The sequence below is a fragment of the Rhea americana genome, unplaced genomic scaffold (assembly GCF_003343005.1).
Source record: "Rhea americana isolate MKP2758 unplaced genomic scaffold, rheAme1 scaffold_142, whole genome shotgun sequence".
NCBI classification, from domain to species: Eukaryota; Metazoa; Chordata; class Aves; order Rheiformes; family Rheidae; genus Rhea; species Rhea americana.
The window spans coordinates 1,355,278-1,377,040 of record NW_028185506.1 but is presented as its reverse complement, the minus strand read 5'-3'; the positions used below and the strand labels follow the sequence as shown (position 1 = coordinate 1,377,040).

The 21,763-nt window shown below is 39.8% G+C and overlaps 1 protein-coding gene across 1 annotated transcript; it reads left to right on the top strand.

The window, feature by feature from the left end:
- Positions 1–8,942: 8,942 nt before the first annotated feature.
- Positions 8,943–21,555, top strand: PARP11 (poly(ADP-ribose) polymerase family member 11). The gene is made up of 8 exons (XM_085298830.1): positions 8,943–9,098; positions 12,397–12,525; positions 12,619–12,739; positions 13,847–13,922; positions 15,456–15,528; positions 15,614–15,744; positions 20,444–20,595; positions 21,028–21,555. The coding sequence occupies exons 1-8, from the start codon at positions 9,063–9,065 to the stop codon at positions 21,339–21,341; spliced, it is 1,032 nt and encodes a 343-aa protein (XP_085154956.1). The 5' UTR covers positions 8,943–9,062; the 3' UTR covers positions 21,342–21,555.
- Positions 21,556–21,763: the final 208 nt, after the last annotated feature.

Genomic DNA, 21,763 nt, shown 5'->3' with positions numbered 1-21,763 from the left:
TTTTTTCTTTTTGTTCATACTGCAATACAAAGTTGCACTGTCTTTTTCTGGCACTCTGTTACAGAAAGTGTTCCAAATGTGCCTGCTGCACATGTATATATGCATATATATACATATGTATATGCATATATATATACACATACATACATACATACATATATATATATATATATATATGCGTGTACCTGCTTCACAGACATTCTTTCTGTCCCTTCCAGTGTCTCAGATTAGTGACACAGGCCCCTGGAAGCACTGCTCCCACCTTCCTTTCCCCAAGAAGAATGAGGGCTGCAGGCTGGGGGTAGGGAGCTGTGTTGCTTGACCTACACTATCCCTGTCTTCACACAGCCCATCTCTGAGATCCAGAGGAGCAAGACACAGAGCAGGCCAGGCCTTCTCTTTCATGCTTTGTCCCTTGCTGTCTCCTTCACAGGGGCTGTAGGAATAGGAAAAACTCAGAAAGACTCTTATTACCTGGGGGATGGCGCCTTATATAGCCAGGCTTGCAAATGGACAATGAAACTAAGAAGGCACTAGGGCTAGGCATGGCCATGGAAAGTGTCTTTTTTCCCATGTTTTCCTTAGTGAATGTAAATGAAAGAGCAGCAGAGTCACTATGTTCCTCTATAAAAACGAGACCATCAAGCAGATGGAATTATCCTCATCCTTGTGGCACTCCAGTCACACCTTTGTAAGTCAGAACCATCCTAGACCAGTGGAGTAGGGTGGAACATGCCAGGCACTGTGTGTGTGCAGGGCTTCCTCCAGCTCCCCATTCAGCAGACTCAATGAGAGCAACTGCTGCTGAGGAGGGGAAATGCATAGAAAAGAGACCAGGTACAGTACATGTGATAAAATGTCAGGGGAGGAAAGAGGGGAGACTCAAGAGTGTATACCAAAGGGGCAAGCATAAGGGATAAGAGCTGCTGGATGGCAGAGATAGAGTGGCCTCTCCCTGTGTCTCTCTGCTAGCATGCAGAAGCTTTTCCCAGCTCTGTTGCCCTGCTTTGTTTTGTTCAGCAGCTGCAATAAGTGTTCAGGGGCTGAGACCATTTTTTTTTTCAGTGCCCCTTCCACCCTATGAATGACCCCACCTTTGATAGGCCCCCTTTCTGACAGGACAGAGATTGACCATCAGGAAGGGCAGCTGGGATGGACATTGCAAGGTCACTGGGGTCTGAAAGCAGMTGTGAAGGGTGATTTCATCCACTCATGCACTGGTCAGTGACTCCTCTCTACTGCTCTGCCCACCATATCAGAAGGTCCACAACACCTTCATCTGCTCCATTACTGCACACAGACATTATTTGGAAATACAAAAGAGACAAGATACAAAGATCCCTGCCAAATGGGCCAAATGCAGCATAAGACGCTTGGAAAACCAAGTTATCTGAGGGAAGAATAGCTGAGAGAGAGGCCAAGGTGAAAGGAGCACATATAAAATACGACGGATGTGAATGGTCACCATGCAGGCAGTGCCTTTCCTTCTCTGGAGGTCTGTTGGAGCCATTGGATCCTGTCTCTCAAGCTCTGCACGAAAAAAGAAGAGGATAGGGGAATGGAAATGGGCCCCAGCATGGTTGATTTTTTTCCCTGTAATCCTTCCTATTCCTGATACTGGACATGGCACTTTGGTAAGGAAGAAGCTGAAGCAGCATCTCTCAACTGCGTGTTCCTCTGAGGTAAAAGTTTCAATGAAAGGTGTGAGGAGCAGTGTGTGCAAATGCTCAGGAAGAAGATTTGGAGGAATGGGAGAAAGCTGTGACTTCATGCATTTCGTGTGTGATTTGTCATCAGTGACACAGAGTCTAGTTGGAGGCCTGTGGCTAGTGGAGTTCCCCAGGGCTCAGTACTGGGTCCCATCTTGTTCAACTTCTTCATAAATAACATGGATGAAGGCACAGAGTGCACCCTCAGCAAGTTTGCTGATGATACCAAGCTGTGAGGAGTGGCTGATCCACCTGAGGGCTGTGCTGCCATTCAGAGTCCTGGACAGGATGGAGAGTTAGGCAGAGAGAAACTGCATGGAGTGGGGCAAGTACAGGGTCCTACACCTAGGGAGAAATAACCCCATGCACCAGTACAGGCTGGAGGCTGACCTTCTGGAAAGCAGCTCTGCGGAGAAGGACCTGGGAGTGCTGGTGGATGACAAATTGACCATAAGCCAGCAATGTGCCCTTATGGCCAAGAAGGCCAATGGTCTCCTGGGGTGCATTAGGAAGAATGTTGCGGGAGGTGATCCTGCCCCTCTACTCAGCCCTGGTATCATCTCGAGTATTGTGTCCAGTTCTGGGCTCCCCAGGACAAGAGAGGCATGGAGCTACTGGAGAGAGCCCAGCATAGGGCTACGAGGATGATCAGAGGCCTGGAGCATCTCTCCTAAGCGGAAAGGCTGTGAGAACKGGGCCTGTKTAGCCTGGGGAAGAGCAGACTGAGAGGGGATCTTATCAATGTCTACAAATACCTTAAGGGGAGGGTGTCAAGAAGATGGGGCTGGACTCTTTTCAGTAGTGCCAAGAGGCAATGGGTGCAAACTAAAACGCAGGGAGTTCCTCCTGAATATGAGGAGGAACTTCTTTCCTCTGAAAGTAAGCCCTGGCATAGGTTGCCCAGAGAGGTTATGGAGTCTCCTTCTCTGGAGATATTCAAAACCCATCTGGATGCAATCCTAACACACTCCAGATGATCCTACTTGAGCAGAGGGGTTGGACTAGATGATCTCCAGAGGTCCCTTCCAACCTCAACCACTTCTTTGTGATTCTGTGATTATGTGAGTCAGTGTTTCTCACTCCTATAGGTGGAGCATAGCCAGAGCACCCTGACCCTCTCTGTGTACTCATGAAGAATTTCTCAGCTTCTGTCCCTGATGGACTGTGGAAACAGATCCAGGAACCAAAGCCTCTGGGGGCCCTCACTCTCTGCTGATGGTAAGACATGCTGGAAATAGGGGAGAAAAAGGTAATTCACAGCAATTTTATCCTGGGAAAAACAGAGGGGAATGCAGTGAGTAGGTCCAACCAGATGCTGGGAGACAGGTGGGGTATCACAGCTCCTACTGAGGCTAGTTCATGATGTCTTGATTCCTGGTGTTTCTCACCCAGACCACCCTCTGCCTCACCTGATAAGCCACTGCTACCTGCCCATTCATTTTAGCAGTTGAGGAGATTCATTTTAGTAGTTGAGGAAAGGGGCAGAGCAGCAGGTTCTCTCTCTCTCTCTAGGCACTGGGTGATCCTTGTAACACTATAATAAGTTTTGTGTGCAGCTGGGAACTCCTCGATCATTGGTTCCTACTGAATGAAGCAATCCATCCAGACAGAGGAGGGTGAGCAGGTATTGTGGCAGTGATGACAGCTGGAGCTGTGGTGCTGAAGGTGGGGATGCAGATGGCTGCAGTGATTGGTATGGACTAGTGCCTCTCCCTTTTAGCAGGGAAGGAGTAAGAAGGGAGTGCAGGATCAGCTCTTGCTGTTGCTCCTTCAGCTGGAACAACAAAGGGGTGGGAAATAGGGAGTAGTGATCTTGTCTTCTTTTTGCAGCTGTTCTTATCTCTTCATCCAGTGTGGCTAAGGCAGTTTGTCTTTCCCACTTTCACATACAGTCCCCTTCCCCATAGCTCTGCCTCCATAAAGAACCATCACACTAGAAATGGAAGAAGTCAGCCCCACTAACTTTCAGAAGTGTGGCAATTTTGTACTGAAGTGTCTGATAAGCTCTCAGCTCTTTTTCCCAGGTGGCAGGAGAAGGCCCCCTTGAATTTATGAAGCACACTGAGATTTTGTTATTCCAAGTGGAGGAGAAGAGCAGGGTGGGCTTGGAGTTGGGATGTCTGGTTTTTTTAACCAGTCTGCAGAAAGTAGATATTTCTTCCACTTAAAAACAGATGGCCAGATTCTAAATGAAATCCTTTGAGAAGGAAATTGGAGGGAGGGGAGAGACTTGCCCCAGTGCATTTGAAATGAAAACCCAAATGTCACTTTCTTCAGCCAGGAGGGGACTGCTTCACACCACACTTGAAGCACTTATGTGAGAATAAACCATCAGCCAGGCTCTCTGGGGGCAGAGTGGAGAAAGGTAGAGGAATTTAGCTACTGAAGGCAAAGGTTCTTTAGTGCACCAGGTGGATGCTTCCTATTTGTGTGGTACTTGCACCACCCCAGTGGCTTGGGCAGGCTGGAGTTGTTCTTGAATGGGTACTGGGTTGGAAAACAAGATGGAGGATAGTGTTGAGAAGGAGAAATCCTTCATGAGTACACAGAGGTGGTCAGGGTGCTCTGGCTATGCTCCACCTATAGGAGTGAGAGACACTGGCTCACATAATCACAGAATCACAACAGGTTGGCATGCCTGAAGCTGGTGAGTGGGGTGTACGGGCTGTTGTTCTCAGAGTAGAACAGCTGTTAAGCTGGCCACTTACCTTTTCCATGTGCTAAAACACTCGATAGAGTTCTCTTTAACAGTGATGCTGAGCTGTGTGGAGTGGGGCAGATGCAATGCTGCAGGATGTTCCAAGTGCCAAGGATGATGGCTGACAGGACATGGCAGGCAGCTTCTCAGAGGAGCTTCCATTCAAACATGGCAACCACTTATCTGGACTTAGCATTCAGCCTGAATCTAAGGGCTTGCAGAACCCCTTTACAGCCCAATCCCATAGGGCCAGGACACTTACTTTCCATGACTGCTCTGGCTGTACCATTTCCTGTTGAAGAAGATCTCCTAACAAAGCAGATAAGGAGGAAGAAGCTGACAGTGGTGAGCATGCCTGGCCACATGGTACTCACCACCCTGACCACATACTGCTGAGGAATAGTATTCAGGCCTTGGTGGATCAAGTCCTCACAGTTCACAATCTGCTGGTGCATCCACATCAGGCATCAGTTGGACCCAGCTCCACCAGTTGCTTCAGCAGCTCCCTTTTCTCCTGGTCCCACCTGGCTGGCACAAAATAAAATTGCTCCTCCCTGAGAAAGTCAAAGCTGCCAAACAGGATCTTGGGGGAGGCTGACGTGGCTGACAGTGGTCTTATGGGGAGAGAGGAGGCTCACGAGGCAGCTGGTCATTAGAACAGTGCATAGGGTGCAGCACACCAGCCAGGACAGTGAGAATCAGCCCCATTCAGTCACCACTTCAGAAACTGAACTGGTGTTGGCAGCCTCTCTGTTCTTGAGTATATCTCATCCTCTGATTGCCTGGGTTTTGGCTGATTGGATTCGGTCTCACTGTCATGCTGTGCTACAGTTACTGATACATGGTTGTAAAAGTCAGGTTAGTAAAAGTAAGAGTCTACAATGAGTCCAGTTATCCAAGTATCATGGTTTCCCTCAGCTGTGAGGGGAAAAAAAAAATACACCTGAGAATATAGGAGAAAGAGACTAGAGCAGAAAAGTGAAGAGGACAAAATAGATACTGCTGGGGACCATGGCTTTCAGTCAGTCTCACCAAAAAAAGTATCAAAGGAATAAGATGTTCCAATCTAAACTAGCCCAACTAAATTTAATTGTCATTTACATTATGTCTCCATTGAATGAATTCAAAATTTTAATGATTATTGAAAGTTAATTTATTATGAAATGGCAGACACTAAAGAATCACTTCCCTCAGAGAATGTATTATGGCCGCAGGCAGCTAATATACTTAAGGGCAGAGCTTAAGGGGGACACAGATGAGCTAGGGAATGGGCTGTCAGGAACCTTATGATCTTGAACAAGAACAAAAACAAACTCCTGCACCTGGGAATAATCCCTGGCAACATTACAGCCTTGGGACTGACAGGCTGGTGAGCAGCTCTTCTGAAAAAGACCTGGGGTCATGGTGGACAGAAAGCTGAATATGATCCAGGAGTGTGCTGTGGCAGCAAAGAAGGCCAATAGCATCCTGTGCTTACAAGACCATAGACAGCACATCAAAGGAAAGGATTATTAGCAGTTGTGAGACCCTATCTAGAACACCGCATCCAGTTGAGGGCCCATCAGTACAAGAAGGACATTAATGAACTGCAACAAGTTCAGCAGAGGATACCAAGATGGCCTGGAGCACTTGCCATGGGCAGAGAGTCTGAGGGAATAAGGCTTGTTCTGCTTGGAGAAGAGAAGGTTCTGGGGGCACGTAATAGCAACCTTCCAATACCTAGCAACCTTCCAACACCTAGGCAGGTGATCAAGAAGATGGAGTCAAGCTCTTCACAGAGGGAGTTGGGAAGACAACAGACTTAAGCTGAAATGAGACCTTCCAAATGGATATAGAGAAAAGCTTGTTCACCATGAGAGCAGTTAAGCATTGGAACAGGTTGCCCTGAGAGGTTGTGCGGTCTCTGATTACATAGGTTTTCAAGAACCAACTGAATAAAGCCCTGAATAACTTGACCTGACTTATAGTTGACCCAGCTGTGAGCAGGATGTTGGACTAGATGACCTCCTTGAGGTCCATTCCAACCTGAATTCTCCTACAATCCTATAATCCCCTAAATGAGCTAATTAAAGGAGCATTATGTTTGGGCACGGATTGTAATTTCCCTCTATTTTAGGTAGATCTTCCAGGTGATCTTTATCAGCTTGGGAAATTTCTACTTGTTTCCCTGTCCAAGTAAAGACATATGAAGTAAGACAGAGGGAGCTCTTCTCACAGGGAACAGTGTCAAGACAAGAATCATTGTACTCAAGTTGCAATACAGGAAATTTGTTTTGGATACAAAGAAAAAATTATTGCTCCAAAAGTGGTTCAGCACTGGAACACGTGCCTGGAGACACTGCAAAATATCCACCTTTGGAGATTTTTATAACTTGGCTGGAAAAACCTGAATAACCTGATCTAGCTTTGAAGTTAGGTCTGCTTTGATCAGGAGATTGGACTAGAGACCTTCACAAGTTCTTTCAAACCTAATTTCTTCTGTGATTCTATGATTTATGTGCCAGGCAGTACCAGGGAATCTCTCTTTCACTTCCATTCACCCGTTCCTTGCAAAACTGTGTGTAACTCAAGTCATGTGTTCATACCTCTCCAGTTCCTTTTTGCTGCTTCTGGTACAAGCTCATGGGATTACTGCAATTATGTCTTCACCAGAACTGCTGTTAGTTTCAGGTAGCGTGTAAGATATCCACAGAATTTTTTGGAGGTAATTACTTTTAAAGGTTTTAAAATTTTTGTTACTGTGAAGAGTTTGGCATTGCCATGTAGCTTGCTAAGAATACAGTTATTCTAAAAAGCTTTATTTTGAATGTAACTAAGATGTTCCTGTCTTGTAAGAGGCTTACGCTCCATTATTAATTATCCTACAATGACAGGGAAGAAACAGACACAAAAAATTCCCAGCTCTTTCCCATACTGCACAGCATAGCAGCAGAAACCTTTTAAAAACTTTTGGCTGCTAGACAGTTCCATGTTGGGCTACAGTAACTGTTTTAATATTTACTTATGCAAATTCTGCAAAGAACCCGACCACTTCTAGTTGTCACCCTGTTGGAAGGTTACCTCATGTACTTCAAAAAATACACAACAGGTAGCAGTAATAATAGGAGCAAATGACTCACAGAGGCACAGCTTAGACATAAAGCATTGGCAGCATCTCTCTAAGCAAAAAAATAAAATAAATAAAATAAAGGCATTCAGAAGGCGTGCTGCAAGAGGTATGGTGTTAATACCACCTTTATGTCTATCCTTTTTACAGATTCATAAATTAGGGTCACATAAACAGGATCGGTCCCCACAGCCATTATGTGTTTTTCAACCATACCAATATGAATATCCTGTCTGGGAAAAGACACCCTTACTTCTGGTAAACTTCTTGCCTCCTGAAGACACAGGCATCACATGCATGCCAGTGATTCATCTGATGCTGCTTAACTTCAGAAAAAATAACCTCTCCTAATTACATATTGAGAGACAAGGTCAACAAGGCCAGACTCTGGATATGCATCCTATTTGACACTCGCTCAGAATATGTGCAATTCATCATTTTCAATCCACCTGTGTTGTTTCTGGAATGCTGCCCAATGAACAACCTTCACAGCAGGATGTATTAGAATGGCTTTGCACGACTGCATGTTAACTGCCTGTTCTGTGAAGCTTCCAGCTTGGAATTTATTGCCCACTGACCTACAGCAGTGTGAATCAGCAAGCTTCTTGTGGCTAGTTAACTGCCTTATTTTTCCACTCCGCAGCTCTCATTCTAGACTGCATGGAAAGGCTGGGATGAGCTACATTCATGGTTATGGGCCTCCTCAGTAAGTCCTAGGGCTGCTTTTGCTTCTAGATCTGTTACAATGTATAAAGATGGACTAGGTGTTCATTTTTCAAGCCCTGAAAGTCTAGTTGATGAATGCCTGCAACAGGCTGCAGTTTTTACCTCCTCTCTCATCAGATAAACAGTTAAGAGTTGTCACTTACACTGCCCTACAAGGTGCTAAAGCAATATGGGTTCTTTAAATGCTGTGTGTACAGAATTAAGGACATATACAGGCATATGTGGCATGGTCCTGTATGGGCTGTAAGGTCTTTGTGGAGATTAGGCCCATTGCTATCCATGATGACAGCCAATAATTAAAGGAAACAGAAAAGAAAGTGGCAGAGTAGAGAGATGTGAGGCACGCTGAACTCAAGCATCTCACAGCCAGAACTGCTACCCATACCATACGCTGACAAGACAGCCAGAGGCCGCAGGGCTGAGGCGTGAGAGTCATGGCAACGCCACCATGCTGCGAAGCTAAGAGAAGCCCACAGGGCAAGGCCGGCAGCCAAGGCCCGGCTCCCTACAGCGTATCTCGTTCCTCCCCTGCCTCGCGGCGCGAGGGGGCGCCCAACGCAACGGCCCCCGCACCACACCGCCTCCTTCAACACCTCCCAAGCTCCCGCCTACTTCGCCTTAAATTTGCATACCAGGCCTCGCCCCTCTGTGTGACGAACCGATATAGCCCTACCAATAACAGCCGTTACTCCTCCCTTTTCTTCTGCCACCGATAACGGAAGCGCCCGGGAGCCTGAGCAGTGACGTGCCCTGAGCGGCCAGGCTCGGCCTGCTTGACACCCCCACCCGTCCCCCTGCCACTCCTCCTCACCCTCCGGGCAACATGTGGGGAGCGAGCCCGGGGTGGGCGGCCGATGCGGTGAGTGCGCGCGGGGAGGGGGGTGGTGGAAACAGCCACTCCTTTCGTCTCGTTCCCCCTCCTCCCGCCTCCTCCTCAGCAGGCGCGCTCCAGGCCGCAGGCCGCTGTCGGCCCGTCCCGCTTTGCCCCACCCCCTGCAGGCGAGCGCGGGCGCCCTSAGAGACCGTGTTGCCAGGTTGGGCACGGGGAGGGGGGGCACATGGCGCCACCGCTCTCTTTGAGGGAGGACGAGGAGCCAGATAGGAGAGGAACTATTTAGCAGTCTCCCCCCATTCTGTCCTTGAGCTCTTACAGGCTCACCTCTGGAGAAGGGGTAGGAAAAGGGATGACTGCAGCAGCGGTCCTCTGCAGAAGTGATGATGCAGAGGGCATTTCCCCTCTGTAAGCTGACTCCTCAGCAGCAGCACAAGTACAGACCATGACCTGTTCTTTCTCCTCTGCCACCCCTTCTCAGCACTGTGCTGGGAAATCTTGGAAAAGTCTCCTTCTCAGATACTTTACTACCTACAAAAGGCCTGGAGTCTCGCTCTGGGCTGCTAGTGGACCTAGCTGGGAACTATACAGAGTTGCAGATTGTTGGTAAAAGAGTCTCCAGCACTAAAACACAATCCAACAAATGGATGTAGACAGCACAAGAAAATAGAATAGCTATTTGGAGGCACTGTAAAGCATATTTATTATTCAGACTTAAAACTCCCTGAGAAATGAGCAAGTGTTAGCATTACAGCCATTCAATTACAGCACTCTCATGATATGACAAACATTCTTATAAGAAACTTTTCACTGTCAGAATAAAAGCTGCAACTTTTACTCAGTTTATAACTCCTGGGCCGCTAATAACAGTGCTAGTAATGGGAAAGCGCCTCTGTTAGCAACAGCATTGCTAATGAAATTCTCATTGCTGCATCTTTGATTGTTGACATTCTGGTCATCCCGAAAAACCCTCTAAGAGTTTCTGCTTGCTGGGCATACATTCAGAAGCTCTGGATGAAAAACTACTTACTCTTTATAAATAAAGTGGATTTTATTTTTAAATTCATCAGTAAATTGAGCAGTCTTTTATTTTAAGCATATGCAATTTCAATTACCTTTCAGAGCAGCTCTCATGTTTTCTTTTCAGTGCTTACAATTTGCATCCTTGTTCCATATTTAGAAGCATTGAGGAATCTATGCAAGATTCTGACTGGGATAATGTGTGGACTGGAAGTAACATTCTTGGAAGTTATGAGAATAACTCTGTCATTGATAAATTTCTCTACCTTTTCCCCACCCAGGGGCTCTGTTGCTCCCAGAGGAGTACAAGTGTKTTGAGAGGTGCAGATGAACATACCTTCTCTGTTTGTAACTGTTCCAAAGCCATTAGTAATTTGATCAGATTCAAGGCCCTGTACTAATGTTGGATGGACCTGAGGTCTGGTTATTCTACTGGGAAAATGAGAAAACTAAATTTCTTTGAGGCACAAGTTACCTTTTTCTTCTTAGCTTTAAAGTAATGTAGACTCAGCCTGTAGGTGAAAATACGGCTTTTCTGTTTAAAATTGAGGCAGCTGTCCTTGTAGGTTTAAATAATGGAAGTAAGCTGTCAAGACCTTTCAGTATTGTGTGGAGTTCTCATTTCATCAGGCCTTTCTGCTGGAAGGAATGGATGCGCTTCCATTTTTGGTGAAGTAGGTGTTCCCTGAGATTCTGCAATTTAGAGATATTGTGGAGGTCTGTCACTGATTTCCCTGTTTTCCAAGCATTTACATTTGTAGGAGCTTTTGCTAATTAGAAATCATGCCTTATTTGAGACATAGACTTTAGATATTTCCATGAAGCAGTTCCTGTGATTTTTGAAAACACCCTTGAAGGTTTGCTTTGGAAAAACATGGGGGAAGATAGTACTAGAAGAGCACCATCTGCTTACAGTTCCTGCCTGCATAGCACTGGCCGGTTGGCTCATACTTCTTCATCTCCAAGGTGCTTTCTGAAAGTTTCTATTGTTTTCTGGGTTGAAGTGTCCAGGAAAGCAAATGAAACATCCAGGTTGTTAGCTAGAGAATGTTTTGACTTATTTGCGGTGGAGTGTGGTGGGCCACTTTTTGGAAGCAAAAGTGAAGTTGAGGAAAAAGTTAAGAGTGACAGCCTTGGTTAATCAGTTAGACTGGATAAATTGCTACTTCTTTATGGGAATAGGGCAAGCCTGTTTCTCCGAAAATTTTCCCCTCATTAGAATTTGTACTGTTGTTTATTAACTGGTTTTGACAAGTTAGGAGATCTATGCAAGTAAAATCAAATTCTTTCAGAATTTTCAGGATTTTATTGTTAAGTTAAAATCTGATAGGGGCTATTGTGAAGTTTTTCTGGTATAGCAATTGGTTGCTTTTTCTATGAACTTGTCCAGTTACTTTCTGAACTTGCATAAACTTTCAGGAACCGCAGCATACCATGCAAAAGGATTCCATAGTTTAGCCATCTATTTTATGAAGATGTTTCCTTTCGTTTGTTTTGAACTTAACACTTACAAGTTTTGTCAGACATCCCCTTAGTCTGGTAGATAATATAATCAGTTATTCTCTGTTCGACTTTGCCATGATTTTTTAGCCTTCTGTTATACAGTTTCCTCAGTTCATTCTTCTGTCCTGAGGAATCCTAGCTTTGGTAGTCATTCATTGTGTAGAAGCCACTCTGCTTGTTTTTTGGCAGCTTTATCTGTACCTTTCATGATTTACTGTATCCTTTTCAAGGATTTTTTTTTTTTTTGGGGGGGGGGAAGGAGGGGGAACAAACCATCACCAAATACTGAAGAATAATGCACTGTGGACTTATACAGTGATATAATGATGGTGCTTGTTTTAGTCTCTAATTTTTTCCTAGCAGCTCCTAACATCCCATTTCATTTAACTTCTGGTGAGTATGTTGTAGATGTTTTTGTCAAACTATTCCAGAGTAGTATGTAAGTTGGAGCCTGTTGTATTTGACTGGATTTACTCATATAGCCATCATTGTGAATTTAGCACCTCTATTTGATCTGACAAAGCCTATAGTTCTTGACCTGATTACATGTTTATAAACATTTAAGAAAAAGTTGGCTTTGAAAATGTTTACCTAACTTTACAGGTAGTATTTTTTAAACTGGATAAGAAGGAAGTCTCTTTCTTTAAGAAAGAGAAAACAAATATGTCCCATGCTTTTTTTAATTAAAGTTTTGCATTTAACGTTATTCTACTTCTTTATTCTTCGTTGAATTTCTCAAATAATGCATTTTTGCAAAGAGTATCACAGAAGACTTTTTTTTGCATGTGTATGAACATTGCAGGAAATGCTTCAAAGAGCATCAGAAGAATTTTTTCCGAAGATGGAAAGCACAGTTGAAGAGATGGATACATCAGACACCCAGTGGGGCTGGTTTTATTTGGCTGAGTGTGGTAAATGGCATATGTTTCAGGTAACTACATGTGAAGTTATGTTAGCTATGATGATTTCCATATGTCAAACTACTACTGAATTTGCCTAAATCTGCTTTTGATTTGTTTTAAAGACTGATTCAAACACTCATTGCTCAGTTAGCAGTGAAGATATTGAAAAGAGCTTCAGAACAAACCCACAAGGATCTGTTTCTTTTACTACTGCAAAATTTAACTACACGTTAGACTTTTCAGGTATGTCTCTTGTTGTAGAATAAATTAAATAATGGAAGGTGTCAGATACACTGGTTGATATGTTCATTAAGCAAGTTATGTTCCTCATATCTAGTGCAAAAACTTGTAATTGGAAAGGTCTTTATTGGAAGGTATGTGTGAGATTTTGGAGGCAGCTGCAGTGTTACATTTTCTAGTTTACTAAGAGTAAACTAGTTTACTGATAAGGTAGCATGCCTTGTGTAGTAGTGCTCCAGAATTTTACCTCTGCTTACCTTAGCTGCTGGTAGTATCTAGCTTTCATTCATGGGTCTGGGAAGTTTGAACTTTGTTCTTTAACATAATCTTACATTCAGAGTTTATGTAAGAGACATTGATGTGATGGAAACTTTCTGCAAAACATTGGCATTAAAGTGATTTTGTAAGTTAGCAGGTGCTTTAAGGCAATTCTGTTGCTGGAATACAAGCTGATACCTGAAAGGCTTCTCTAGTAAAGAGCTTGCTTATGCCATATTATTGGATTCTAATGGCATTTATCAACTGTCTTTTTACAGAAGCCACTTCCAGGTCAAAGAAAATAACAGTTTTTCAAATAGAGGAAAAGGGGAATGGGTAGAACAGTGATGTATTGGGAGTGAAGTACTACAGAAAAATAGGAGTTTGAAATATCTATTAAAAACCTTCTATTTTGCACCTGTAATAATAATAAAAAAAAAACAAATACAAATGCTAAACAACTTTACAATATTCATAGGTCATTACTTCTTGCATTAAAAGTAATAGGTATGTTTAACTGTTGCAGTGTTGTATTTTTCCATATTACTTGTATTAAAGTTGGTGGAAATTTTGCCATTGATGATGGGGATGAGTATTTCCCCAATAGTGTTTTAACAATAAACATAATTCTTTATAGAGCATTTGCAGATTTTGCCAGCTGTTACAAAGGATGATTGAGGCCAGTATTTCAAAACATTTCTCTAACATATTGATTTATTAATTGTTGAAATAGGAGTTCCTGTTAGGCAATTTTTGAAGTAGTACTGCTATTAAGAAAAATGACACTTAAATGTTTCATATGCTGTAGATGAATTCCAGAAACTTTCATCCTTACTCTTGTTTTATGCTCAGTGATGAAACAAACCAATCTAACTACCCTTAAGCAACGTCCAATAAAGCGAGCTCCTTTTTCTATCAGTGCTTTCAGGTAAGGAAATAAAATGAATTACTTGAATTATCCTTATTTGAATTTTATTTTTGATTCTTCTAAGTAAAATGAAACAAAAATGTTTTATATTGTTTATATTTATTTACTTATTTTTACATCAAACAATTTGAGAGGTAGAATCAGTTAGGAGAGCAAGTCAAGTGAAGAAGGAAGAAATTTCACAGGGGATGAGTGAAAAAAATGTTTTCTTTTTTTGTCTTCTATTTTGGAGAAAGTAAGGAATATGAGAGAGGAATTACTTATAAGACATACTGATTACTCACATCCAGCTTACAGGGTTCTTACTTTAGCCTTTGGAGTCCCTTGCTTTAAACACTTAATAAATCGGAGTTGCCGCAGAAAAGCAGCAGTAAAGAATGGAGTTTTGTTCAATTTTAGTAATGATCTCATAAATAACTTAGAACAAATGTTGTAACAGTCTGAAAAGGTTGAGTTATATTTTTTTGCTTGCAGTTGTTTTGATCATTTTCACTAAAATATGTGAAATGACAAGAAATTGCATCATAATGACCAGCTGGTCTTACAAGTCTAATTGCTTTCGATTGTAAGTTTCTTACCATTTGATCAGTAATTACATGTAGTGCTATGCTGGTGAAGACTGGGTTTTTGCTAAACAACAAACTGATCTGTGCAGTGATAATACCACATAAAACATTGACTTTGAGGATTGTGAGATTTTTTTTTCAAATAATTTCTTAGAAATAATTTTAATTCTGAATTGTAATCTGGTTTTACTTTCAGAACAAAATTTGGCATTTATTATAAATATTGCAGCAATCTACACTGGCGTTCTGAAAACCTTTTTGTTTTGTCAACTGTTAATTTTTCAATGGATGCTTGTTGTAGAATGCATGTAATGTTGTAGAAATTCAGTTTTGTTGTTGTGTTTATTGAAGAATTGCATTTAGCACTGCATCACTGTATCCTCTCTTTTCGTATGATGACACTGTTCTTTACTTTCAAGAGATTGATTAATTTAGTTTCTTTTTTATGACATATACAGTAGTGTTTAAGCACATTTATGTATATGCTTAAAATACATGTTTTTGTATATAAACAAATTCAACCATAATTTTCAAGTGTACACTTGTAGCATGATGCTTTTAAACACTTAAAATGAGGGCTTAGTTTCCAGAGTCTTAGGCCAGCTATAATTCCTGTTACTTTGGAAAGTTCAAGCTGTATCTACACTCCCACATTTAGAAATCAGTGTTGCTCTCCATATGTTGCTGAACTTTCTGACTACCTTTTCTGATTTACCTTCCTATCTTTTATTGGGCGGATGGTATATTAAAATTGTTCATTACTATGATTTGTTTAAAGCAAGCAAAGCCAGAATTTGAATACAAACTAAGACCTCTTGCCTTTGACCTTACATATTGTTTCTGTGAGAATTAAAACCCTATGTAATTTTGTATTAGCTTTTTCGTAATATATTGTACAGAATTGGCATTCCAGTGGAAGATGAAAATGCCTTGTCTTTGTGATATTTTTTAAAAATTTTTTTTAAAGTTTCATCTGTGAAAATGAGGCTATCCCTATGCCTTCACACTGGGAGAATGTAAATACTGAGGAACCATATCAGGTAAGAGTTTATATGTGAGCTGGCCGAAGACGTGGTAATGAAATAATGCATCTCAATGAAATTGTACTAACCTTTTTCTTTCCAGCTTATTCCTTTGCAAAAGAAAACAAATGAATATAGTGAAGTTTCTAGTCTCTTTGGAAAAACAATGGATAGCAACCGAATTAAAAGAATTAAGAGAATACAAAATCTAGACTTGTGGGAGTTTTTTTGCAGGTGAGATTATTTTGAAAACCAATATTATTTTAGGACTATTAACAGCAGATATTGAAGACATGCAGCAGAAATGTATCTATTTGCTCTTATTATGAAGTGATTAAAATACTTCTGTTATTTTTTTTTATCAGTTTTATCTTCATTTGCTTACTTGTCATTCCTTTGCGACTTTATTCAAAATTCCAGGCTCTGAAACTTCTACATCTGCAGAACTGTAATACTTCTATAAATACATTAAATGTGGATGTGGCACAGATCAGACTGATGTGTTGGAAGGTGCTGGTACTTATCATCCTCAAGTATCATTCTAATCTAACAAGTTGCATATAAATCAATATTTAATACCTTGATATATTGCTTTGTGAAATACACAGTTACTAGTTGTAAAGGAGAAAAAAATGATAGCAAAAGTTATCATACTGGTTAGAGCCATTTACTGCTATAGGTTAACATTCCCAAAAATGTTAGCTCTAGGGCATCTAGGGCAGAATGAATACGAACTGGAATTTTGAGGAATATATAATTCAACTCTCAGGTGCAGCCATATTAAAGTTAATCATTCCAAGATTTTTTTAATTAGTGTATTGTGTTTGGCACTGCTATCATTCTCTTAACAGTAATGCCAATCTCTTGGAGATTGTCAGTCAGTAATGAGTAAGAGATTGTCAGTAATGTCAATCTCTTGGAGAATTTGACAGAGATATTTTTAACTTTTAACATTTCTATTAAGTGATTTGAACTAAACCTTTTTTATTTCTTTGTGAAAAGGTTGAGAAGTCCCTATTCTTTCTAATTAGAAGCATCGCTCTCTTCTGAAGGAGAATAAGATGCTAGACTTTTTCAGTTTCATACAGTTTTTAAAGATAGGAAGTCTTTGAGGAAGAAGTGATTAGCCAAATGGTAAAGAATATGCGAAAGTGCCAGGAGATTGACGTGTTAGCCTGTGGATGTCAGTTATTTGTGTCTTAAAAAAAAAAAAAAAAAAAAAAAGAAAAACTTTTTTCAAACTCCTCCCTGTCTGAGTTTCCTGTGCTTACATGTGGTCAGTGTTCAGGATGTCTGTGTGGTAGAGGCCCATGATATTCATAGTGAAGTAAACAGGAAAGGAAAAAAAAAGCTTTTTGTGAAATGAATCTCAACAGGCTTGTATTAGTTGAATTTTAGTTTAAAAAAAATATATTTGGGACTTGTCAAATTTCTCAACTTTATGAAAAACATRGTAGGATTAAGTATCCAATTAGCACCTAATCGTGTCATTTCTCCAAGTTTAATGTTTTTCCAAAGCTATTCCTAATTCATCTGCTTTTCCCTTTCATATTGTGCTGGGCTGAAAGAATTGCAAGTGCTGAAGTTTTGTTTCCACTTCTTTCCTAGTATCAGTATTAAGCAGTTGTATTTGACAAAAGTTTTCAGTCTTGTCTCTATTGGGCATAGGGTCGTTAAAAATAACGAGTTTAAATAGTGAAGAAATACTGAGGAGACATATACCAAAAATTATAGCAGTTGTATGCTTTGTTTTTTGAAAACTCTAAGTTTTTATATATTGAGATATATCATGAATATGCATGAATAGATTAATTCAGATTCCTATTTGAAAGACATAGCCTTCTGTTAATTGTAAATCTGTACAGATATAGTTACATATTTAAATATAAAGACTTATTTGCTTGGCCATATGTTCTAACATTTATTTTTCTGTTGTATAGTATATCAGCTTTTAGTTCAAATTAAGATTCTGTAGCGCTCTATTTATACTATTTTAATGTGTAAATTTTTGAGAGTAAGAATAGTAAGCAGACTTTAAACTAGATATCTCCAGTTTTGAGTTCCCAGTACAGATGAAAACAAAAGAAAACAAAACAAACAAAAAAAACCCACGGAAGATTAACGACTCCCTCCCTTTCCCCACCTGTTAAAAACCCAGCAACTTTTTGCTTAGGTAAGAAACTGATGATCATTTGGAGAGTCTGCTAGTTTTCCAGGTTGGACAGTGGGTAGAATTCATGATTTAAGAATTCTGAGTCTATGGATTTTGTGCTATAACATTCTTAAAGTATGATACAAGGATGGAAATGGTAATTTCACACATCAATGCCATATGATTGCAACTACAAAACTGTACTTTTTAGTAGCTGTATCTAAATAAAGGTATATGAAGAAAAGTAATTTTTCCTTTATGAAAAAAAATATAATTGACTATATAACTAACTAAACCAACATAGGAATTGCTAGGATACTAGTATGCAATTAAGGCTTACTGCTTTTATTTCTCTGCAGTTGCAAATTATATGTTACCATTCTGTCATTTGCAGTAGATAGGCTTACACATACTGATGAAGAGATTATTGCTCAGTAGTATATTACACAGAGATAAGAATTYAAACATTTTACATTCACTAAAAGTTCTTTTCATGTCCTGAGAAGAAAAGTGGAAGTAATAAAATGTGAATCATAGTCTAGCATTTTTTTTTTTGACTCATGCATTCTAAATCTGGATTTGTAGTGGAAACGGAAAATAGCACTAAATAATACTATAACAATGTAACAGGATAAACGCATCTTTCAAGCTGACTACTACAAGATTATCTGTCACTACTGTTAAATGTACTAATGAGCAAATTATGAGTAGTAACAACTAGTAAGCATTCTTTTGTCACTGAGATCACTGGCCATATTTAGAAGGAATCTGCTTATGTACAAACAGCATGTCTATGCGTATTTAATTTTACTTTAGATTTCTCCTTTCCTAAGCAGACTGGCTGTATGAGAGTCTTCTGAGTAGTGGGTAGGCAACTTTTGTTTTATTGGATTAGCTCATCGCTGCTGGTGGAAAGTGTTAGGTGATGGTTTTTTTAGTATAATTAGACTCCTAAAGATAGAATACAGTTATAGTCCAAATCAACAAATGTCCTCCTGTGGTGTTTCTGCAGTCTACAGAAACAACGGACTGCATTGAGCAGATCAGGAAGTTATCAGGTCAATAATTAAAAGGGCATTGTTTGAAAGGATATTTGCATCATTGCAGAGGTCAAAACACATTTGTTTTAATAGCTTCCATATTGTTGACTATTTTAAATTAGTCTTGTGATTTCTAACTGGTCAGAGATTTGTGAAAGACTATTACAGAACATTTTCAGGCAATTGTAATACACCTGTTCTATTTTAAGAAAAGTTACTCTGGGCTATCCTTATACTTTGTCAGGGATCAGCAGGCAACCACACAGAGTGCAAAAGACTACTTGAAAAATTTCAAWTGGTACTCTGCATTGTTGACATTCGGGTATGAGGTGGAGCTGCTGAATCTTGAGAAGAGCAGCATTTAGGCAGGGAATCTTGGCTCCTGGGTTCTGTTGAGTTGCAAATGCAGTAGAAGTGGGGTGCCTGAACTTCTCTGCTTCTAACAAAAAAGATACCACAAATAAGTTTATTAATGACATCTCCCAGATGCTTTTGAGTTTCTACTGCTGCTCTTCTGGAAAGCATTTTTTGCATGCGATATTAAAATTTGTCAATACATAGTTTATTTCACTTTGCACAATGTTAAGAAAAAAGTCCAATAAAACAGAATAAAATTTTCAAGCCTATGAGATTATCTATCACTCCTATTAAATGTACTAGTAAATAAATTGAATAATGGCAATGTAACACCTTTGTACACAACAAAGATTCTTTGTGTCTCTTTCATTGGGCCTCATTGGTAGACTGACCTTTTCAGGTTGCATCTAAACTGTACTTCCCCAGTTCTGGCATGCATTCCAGTTGTAAGCAAATTGTTTAATTGCTAAGAATGTGCCTTACTTTCCATCTTCCCTCATACACTATGCTTTTGTGGGAAGAAAATCCAGGTATACAGACAAGAACACAAACTATGATACATTCTAGCTTGTTTTTTTTCTGGACAGTCAAGGGCTCGTGACTGTGAATAGCTTGTCGTTTAGACATAGCTCCGGAGTCCAGTTTTTCATGGATCTTAGTGGAAAACCTAGCTGATAGAAACTCACTAGAACAAAAATTGATGGAAAGTATATCTGTCCTTTATTGTAGGAGAGCAACGGTCTTCTGCCTATGAGAGTGTAGTATTGGTTGATGTGTAATATATATATTGAAAAAAAAAAAAAACTAAAATAATGTAATCCTCTCAAAGCAGGACCTATCTCTGTTAGGAAGCATGTGAACATAATTCATAAAACAGTTATTAAATGATCCCATAGATGTAATTTTAGGTAACACTTTAGATAATTTTATTTTAATGGATTTTGTGATTTTTAGTTGGATAATYATACTTTATAAGCTACTAACTGATTTTATCATGCCATATGCTATCTAAGCAGATGAAGGGAAYGAAAACAAAGCCTGTCATGGAAAATCAATCTTTTTCTTTCAGTAATAAATATGTAGAAAATGACCTTTCTGAAAATAATGGCAAATAAGCAGAGCTGAGAAAATTGCTTGGGGAGGGAAAAAAAAACATTTTTTGGTAAACTTAGGTTATGAAAATAGTCTACAGCATCTGGAAACTTGTGATTTCTACACATTTATCTTAAGAATTCTGGTCTGTTTGAGAATTAGATATATCTAGTCACTTGTGAAAGTGGAATTTATACTGTTTTTAGGTCTATCTTCTCTGTAGTGTTTTCAGAGTAGAAACTTAATTTGATTGTACAGATGTTTGTAATGCTATATTGTTTCTTCTCTGTAGGAAAAAGGCACAACTGAAGAAGAAAAGAGGTGTCCCCACTATTAATGAGCAGATGTTATTTCATGGCACCAGTAATGAATTTGTAGAGGCAATATGTATTCATAACTTTGACTGGAGAATAAATGGCATGCATGCTGCTGTATATGGAAAAGGTAAATATTTTTGTTACATGCAACAGTTAACAATACTAAACTTTTAAGATTACTTAAATGTTCCTCATAATGTTCTTTGAATTATTCTCTCTATATATGTGAAGAGCTGCTTAATATAGCTCTGACTTTGAGGTCACATGTAATTAAGAAAGCTAGGATGCTGTAAGCAATTAAATTTTAACAGCTGGCTGGTAGGGCTGGGTGGGGGAAACAGCAAGCAGTGCTGGCTCACAAGATGACCTCCTTACTAAAATGTTCTCACCAAAAATATTTGGCTGATGTTTTTGTTATCTAATGATGTAGAAAATAATCATTGGATTGCTAATAAATATTAAATAATGGACATCTTGCATCATTTTCATATCTCTATCAGTGTTCTAGTAGTAAAGCTGTCATGCATGATAAGAATGTCATCAGATTTTTTTTTGAAAGGGACATATTTCGCAAGAGATGCATCATATTCCAGTCGTTTCTGCAAAGAAGATATAAAGCATGGAGATACTTTTCAAATTCATGGTGTGAATCTTCAACCTCATCTGCATAGACCAGATAAAGTCATGTTTCTTGCTCGTGTATTAACTGGTGACTATATCAACGGTGATTCAAAATACATGCGACCTCCTTCAAAAGATGGAAGTTTTGTGAACTTGTATGACAGTTGTGTGGATAATACCTGGAACCCAAAGATCTTTGTTATCTTTGATGCCAACCAAATCTATCCTGAGTATTTAATAGAGTTTTGTTAATTTTGAAAGGAGCTGAACTAAATATTTGTTTGTGTCGTTTTTTGACATTTTTTTTTCTTTTGCAAAGACAACAATATAAAAACATGAAGATTGAAAGGACAGAGGTGAAGGGGAGGGGAAGCACATGTTGAGGGTGGAACTGTTAAGTATCTAAAAGACAATGTCCAACTCCTTTTAAAATCTGTAAATAAACTTTACTGATACCTTTTTCAAATGTAGGGATTATAACAAGTTTGAAATTGCTTAGTGAGTATTAAATTGGGTGTTAGTAAGTTTTCAAAGGCAAGGGTTATGTTCTGATTTTTTTTAATATATTACAAGTATTTATTCATGCGGTAGAAATGTCTATGATACAATATACATATGAATGAAATTAATCTTTTATAAAGACTGTCTTTATAATTCAAAAAAAACCTAAACGG